Genomic DNA, 6,678 nt, shown 5'->3' on the forward strand with positions numbered 1-6,678 from the left:
CCTTATTAACAACTCATGAGTAAATTAATCTGTGGGATTCATCGGACAAATTGATACGTTGCAGCCGATGCTCACAAGAGTGCTACTACCAGCCAATGCACGTAGCTCATTAAGGGACACAAACATTGTATCCACCGATCGATCATTTTTTTTTATTTTTTTTTATAAACAAATAAGGGATTAGGCGATATTAGTTCCTCGGAAACAGATGATGTAGGGAGCAAGTCCCACCCTCAATCCCGAAGGAGAAGGGTCTGCCACACTCTGGGAACCCACCGCCCGTCCCCCTATTCATATTTTATTAATAAAACAAAAAAAAAGAAAAATACAAAAAGAGGGGGGGACATAAACCTTACCCCAAAAAACCAGAGAAGTAAATAAAGCACAACTCTAATCAAGTATTACGTTGATAAGGAATGCCCATATCATCCCTAAGCAAGAAAGGAGACAGAATAGATGGTGCGGTTGAGTACCAAACTAATGCAGTGGATGCCAAACCCATGTTTGTCAACCTATCAGCAACTGTATTCCCTTCACGGAGCACATGAGAGCAATGAAAAGTCAGCGAACGGATACGCGCTAAACAAGTCGACCAAGCAATCCGTAGAGGCCAAGGAGGGACAAATGAAGAAGAGACAATGCAAGCAAGAATACTAGTGGAGTCGCTTTCAAGCCATATGTGATTCCATCCAAATTGAAACGCGAATTCAATTCCAATAATGACACCCATTAGTTCAGCTAAAAAAGCTGTCTGATGACCAAGTCCTTGACAAAAACCACCAAGCTAACGACCCTTCTCATCCCTAAAAACTCCACCACATGCAGCTGGTCCAGGGTTACCCTTAGCTAAGCCATCTGTGTTGAGTTTGATCCATGGAGTAATTGGTGGATGCCACAAAACCCAGCGAGGAGCTACTCGTCTTCGTGAAATCGGTTGAATACCCAAACCCACAAGCAACTGAGAATCCACCAAACCAACAGTGTGTCCTGGTGTATGAGGTGCAATAAATCGAAGTCATGCTCTAATGGAGCGAAAAACACGTAATAAAGAAGGAATCTTATTGTCAAAGCGAAGCTTGTTACGCGCTTTCCAAATTGCCATGAGTGCGTAAAGACATCCGACTATCCAAAGATTCTTCAGTTGAGATGAGAATGTTTTACCCTTGATTGTATTCCATAAATCAACAATTGTACCATGAGATGGCAAAGAGCAACCAAAGCAACATGCCAACCATTGCCATACCTGTTGAGCAAAGGAACAAGAAACAAACAAGTGGGTGGAGTCTTCAACAAACCTGAAAGAGCAAAGCTGACAGACAGAAACTGTAGGGATGCCTCTTTTTAAACAACTCAACCTTAGTCTTTAAAGGAACCAGGAAATTATGAGCCTGAAGCTTATCAATAATAGGATTATCGAGCCACTTATCTGACCAAAACATGACTGACTTTCCATCTCCAATTAACCATCTAGAATGTTGAAAAATTAGAGGAAGAGCAATTTTAAGACCATGCCAGATAGAAGAGGCAAAGTAACGATACCGCATTTGATGACATATAGAGAACCGCTGACAAGCAAAAGATCCCCATAGCGATGCTGATGTGATAGTGCAGATATTAGTGTTGCATGTGTTGAGAATATATACATCCCACATGGGAAAAATGGGAACTTGCATATGGGTTTATACGGGTTTGGGCCACTCCATCCATTGCCAATTGGTTTTGGATGTGAACCCCAGATTACTTTATCATGGTATCAGAGCGGGTTACCCACGTGTGCATGCCTAACGGCCACACGGGCTCCACGTTACCCAAAAGTTGTCTACGTGTATGGCTTGAAAATTCGCCACACGTGCGGGGGCGTGTTGAGAATATATACATCCCACATGGAAAAAATGAGAACTTGCATATGGGTTTATAAGGGTTTGGGCCACTCCATCCATTGTCAATTGATTTTGGATGTGAACCCCAGATTACTTTATCAGCATGCGCATGCAGATATTTCTTCATTAGTTAGTTTCATTTTTAATGAAAAACTTAGACTTGTTTCCTTAGATCTTAGGAAGGTGGGGCGAGGTTGTCTATCACAGGGATAAAAGTCATGTGGACTGAGACTACCATGCAATAACTATTAGAGGTTTGGGAGCACCGATCTTTCTTTTCATCAAAATTTAATTAGTCGATCTTTGCCACATTAATGAACCAGTTTGGCAACTTTGAGCTACAAATGATGAGTTGTAACCTAGTGGATGAGAAAACTTGTACCACAACTTCTCATTTCTCAAGAAACGACATCCATTTTGTGAAAGGATGGAAGAAACAATTTGGTCGAGATCTTTAATTAATTGATTAAACAACAACAAAAGTACTGTGATTGGAGAGGTTTTTCATTTTTGTAGTGCAACACAAAAGTATATTATATATATAAATTAATACATGTAAATTTCTTTCCATTTCCATACATGGGGAGGTTCAACTACCACCCACTCTTTTCCTCTTGGCCAACAAACCTTGTTGATGAACAATCAATATACATTTAACTCAGCTCTATCTCTGTTGGTAACTTGCACTGTCAACCAGCTCTCTCTTTCACTCACTGTTTTTTTTTTAAGAGATCTTCAACACTCCCACACGCTTCGAATCCCACACGTTTCCATTCAAACGTATCATGCTTATAGGGTTGAGGCTAGAGAGCAGGGGGGGAGGGGGAGGAATTAGAAGAGTGAACAAGTTAGTTTGTGCTCATAGGGTTTGCTTCCATCACCTATTTGGAAGACTCGTACTAAAAAGCTAGCTTAGCTTAGCCATGAGTTCATGACCCACATCCTAGTCTTCTCCTCTTTACATTATTGGCTTTTTCCCTATTAAGTTAGCACGAGTGAAGAGGGAAACCAGAACACCATTGTATCTATGACATTGTGGTGACCCTATCTCTTTCTCTCGCCGTCTAGTGATTTTAGTTTGCGGGTTGGTGTGTTTTTGGGTCCTGAATGGATGCAATGGGAAAAACCAGATCGGTTCTAACATTGACAGGAAGATTCATAAACGAGGCTGTGAGCTTCTTTGTCTTCTCCATTCTCGACCTTGTCGATTTCCTCCTGTGCTTTCTCTACAAAGTTGCGGACCTTTTCTTTGAAGCCGAATGGAAGCCTTGCTACTGCTCATCTTCCAAAGAGGCCATTACGAACAGCGGCAAGATCTTGCTCTCAGAGCAAGGCGAGTCGAAAATCGTCTGCCTTAGCTCGACGAAGCTACAGCTCGAGGAGATCTCAGACACACTCTACACGCGCCCTTCGCTCTTATCCGAGGTCTCCAAGATGACTACGAGGGAGAACAAGAGAGGTTCGGCCGTTCGATCCACGTTCACGGTCAACTCCACCATCGTCGAAATGCTTCAGGGAAAGATTGGAGGCCAAATATGTCACCCTATCCCGAGGTGGTCGGATTGTGACTGTAAATTCTGCACTTCTTGGACCTCTTCTTGCAAAGAAACCCTCTATGTTAAAGCTGAAGGACCCAAAGGTAAACGAGCATTGTTATTCTCACTTAATAAGAGTGTAAATAACACTATCACACTCATAAAGGTTTTGTTTACTGTATTTATGTTGTTTTAACATTTTCATTATTTGGATATTTACTATGATGTCAGATCATGATGCACGAGAAGATGTGCTATTCATTCATGGGTTTATTTCATCATCGGCATTCTGGACGGAGACGGTGTTCCCAAACCTTTCAAGCGCTGCAAAATCAAATTTTAGGCTTTTTGCTATTGATCTTTTGGGGTTTGGAAGGAGTCCAAAGCCAGCCGACTCCATGTACACCCTCAGAGAACACTTGGAAATGATTGAACAGTCCGTGCTTGAACCTCATAAAGTTAAATCCTTCCACATTGTGGCTCATTCGTTAGGCTGCATTTTGGCCCTTGCCCTTGCAGTTAAACACCCCAACTCCATCAAATCCCTCACTTTACTCGCCCCGGTACGTCACAATATTCTCTGGTAAAATAATTCAGCATCTTACGTCACTTGATATGATTTATTTTTTTGTCCACAAGTCTTTTATGCAACCGATACGTTATAATATTCTCTTATAAAATAATTTGACATGATTCGTCGCTAGACTGTTGATATGATTTATTTTTTTTGTCCATGTAAAAATAAATTTTGGGTGCTTGTTAATTAGCCATACTTCCCTATACCAAAAGGGGCACAAGCAACACAACATACGATGAGGATGGTGGCTCCGAGACGTGTTTGGCCGGTGATTGCATTTGGTGCGTCAATTGCGTGTTGGTACGAGCACATCTCACGGACGGTGTGCCTTCTCATTTGCAAGAACCACCGTTTTGTGGAGTTTGTTGCCAAACTTGTGACTAGAAACAGGTAAAGTATTATTTAATTTGAATCTTTAGGATCAAATTGAGTACCGAACTACCTCACCACCTTATGGAATATATTTTGTCACACCCACCAAAACCTATTCTAGGCACGAAATCATGTTATTCTTATCTACCATTAAATTTTCAATAGTTTCCAAACGGTTCCTGTGGACCCTTTTTCACATTGATTGGGAAACCCAGCCCCATCTGTAACCAGGAAATTAACACAATGCTGGTTACAGATTGTAGTTGCATAGACCAGTCAATGGGTCATGGTATTGGTTATGCTACCACAGCTACAATAAAGTTTTCCTCTTTTACGACCCAACTCTTCATTTTGCATCTTCAAACCAATACTTTTTAAGACCATAACTACACTTAGTTATTGGGTTCTTGTCCAAAAAAAAAAAAAAAACTTAGTTATTGGGTTCTTAGTGTTCGTGGTGGATTCAGATTTTTCTTCTTGTTAGAGGCACTTCTTACATGTTTGAATTACATATCAGATGTATTTAAAAAAATTTCACATGTAACTTAAATTCATCAAGAGGATATCGAAATTGCTTATATACTTACCCCTAAATGTACTTTGTTGATAGCTATGTTAAATTTGGCCCCAAAAAATATCTAATTTAGCTTCATAAAAAAAAATCTAATTAATTTCCTTTCAAAAAAAAAATCTAATTTAGTAGAAATATCGAAAAGTGTATCTGTCAATTTGAAAATTTCTCCCGTTGCTTTAGGAACGTGGCTCAAGTAACTATAAAACAGACGGAGACAGATCACTTCATGTTCGAATTTAATTTTCTTTTCGTCATTTATTATGCTGCCAGAGGTTGCTGCTAGTTAATTATGATACTACATTCATAAAAAAAAAAAAATTTTAAAAAAGAAGGTTAAATTATCTAGCAAAAAAAAAAAAAAAAACAGAGAGAGAGTAACTAATTGCTAGGTTCTTTGTTCTACTTCTTTTACAGGATGAGAACTTTTTTGCTTGAAGGGTTCTTCTGCCACACACACAACGCAGCATGGCACACACTGCACAACGTTATATGCGGCACCGCAGGCAAGATGGACGCCTACTTAGACACTGTTCGAGACAATCTAAAATGCGACGTTAATGTGTTCCATGGCAGAGATGATGAACTGATCCCAGTTGAATGCAGCTACAATGTGCAATCGAGAGTTCCTCGTGCTCGCGTTAAGGTGATTGAGAAGAAAGATCACATCACGATTGTCGTTGGGAGACAGAAGGCTTTCGCTAGAGAGCTAGAGGCGATTTGGAACAATTCATCTCCAAGTGGTTAAGAATATACAGAAAATGAAAAAGAGATATCTTCTATGATATGTTTCGGATCATGAGGCATTGAGTATGTATGTATGTGATGTGATGTTTTTTTTTTTTTCCAAGATATTAGAGAGGCTAGGGATAAAAGCCGTGAGAAGCTGATCAAGATTGGGAGACTAAATTTCTTCCTGTTCGACGTACTTCAAGGAAGTCTCAGAGGGCACTCAGCTAGCTAGAGGCCTCGGCAATGTGAAAATGACTACCCTAGTAGTGTATTGTTGGGTCACTGGGTGACAATATGCCCTAAAGTTTAAGACCTAAGTCATAAAAATGTCAAGTGTTCTTTTCTTTGGGTCCTGATCGATAAAACTTCAAGTTGAAGAAGATAAAAGTTTACATTTAGTTTACAGTTTTCTAGCTATTTGGCCTTTACATGCCTGATCGACATTGTGGCTTTCAATTTTTAGCAAATGAAAATATATATTAGAAGATGAAATTAATGCTTTCGACTTGATCGAACTAACCAAAACCCTAAATATGATAGCTAGATTGGCAATTCTTTATTTACCCTTGTTTTTTTTTTTTTTGGTGGAAGCTAGAGCAGTCATTAAGAGTTATGAATGCGCGCACATCTTATGTAGAAATTCCTCTACCATGACGAAAGCCCTGCTTCCATTTTCAGACCTTATCACAAATCATATCGGACCCAGTGTGTTAACTTTTCGCACCTGATCCATTAGACGTACCTGTGTACTAAATTCTTGCCGGTGGTGTATAGCGATAGCTACTACTCAACTTTTGCCAACTTATTGAGTCACTGCATTTTCTGCGCGTTAATCAATCGGAATTCTACTAGCATGGTCTGCCTGAATAATTGATAAAAAAATAAAAAATAAAATAAAAAAAACAACCACATCCGCCCTCATAAAAGTGTACTATAGACTTTATATAGTCGAGGACATTCTTGACCTAGCTAGCTAGCTCAGCAATGAGGCTCGCAGAATTAGTTGAGAAA

At 39.7% G+C, this 6,678-nt stretch overlaps 1 protein-coding gene across 1 annotated transcript; it reads left to right on the top strand.

Annotated features, from left to right (window-relative positions):
- Window positions 1–2,689: 2,689 nt before the first annotated feature.
- Window positions 2,690–6,082, top strand: LOC133745437 (probable lysophospholipase BODYGUARD 3). The gene is made up of 4 exons (XM_062173511.1): window positions 2,690–3,519; window positions 3,647–3,978; window positions 4,183–4,382; window positions 5,353–6,082. The coding sequence occupies exons 1-4, from the start codon at window positions 2,988–2,990 to the stop codon at window positions 5,681–5,683; spliced, it is 1,395 nt and encodes a 464-aa protein (XP_062029495.1). The 5' UTR covers window positions 2,690–2,987; the 3' UTR covers window positions 5,684–6,082.
- The last annotated feature ends 596 nt before the right edge of the window (window positions 6,083–6,678 follow it).

The sequence above is a fragment of the Rosa rugosa genome, chromosome 4 (genome assembly GCF_958449725.1).
Source record: "Rosa rugosa chromosome 4, drRosRugo1.1, whole genome shotgun sequence".
In the NCBI taxonomy this organism is placed as follows: Eukaryota; Viridiplantae; Streptophyta; class Magnoliopsida; order Rosales; family Rosaceae; genus Rosa; species Rosa rugosa.

Coding starts and splice junctions, on each gene's coding strand:
- LOC133745437 (XM_062173511.1), top strand. CDS start 2,988: ATGGATGCAATGGGAAAAACCAGATCGGTTCTAACATTGACAGGAAGA. Junction 3,979..4,182: donor CCCTCACTTTACTCGCCCCG/GTACGTCACAAT, acceptor CTTGTTAATTAG/CCATACTTCCCTATACCAAA. Junction 4,383..5,352: donor AAACTTGTGACTAGAAACAG/GTAAAGTATTAT, acceptor CTTCTTTTACAG/GATGAGAACTTTTTTGCTTG.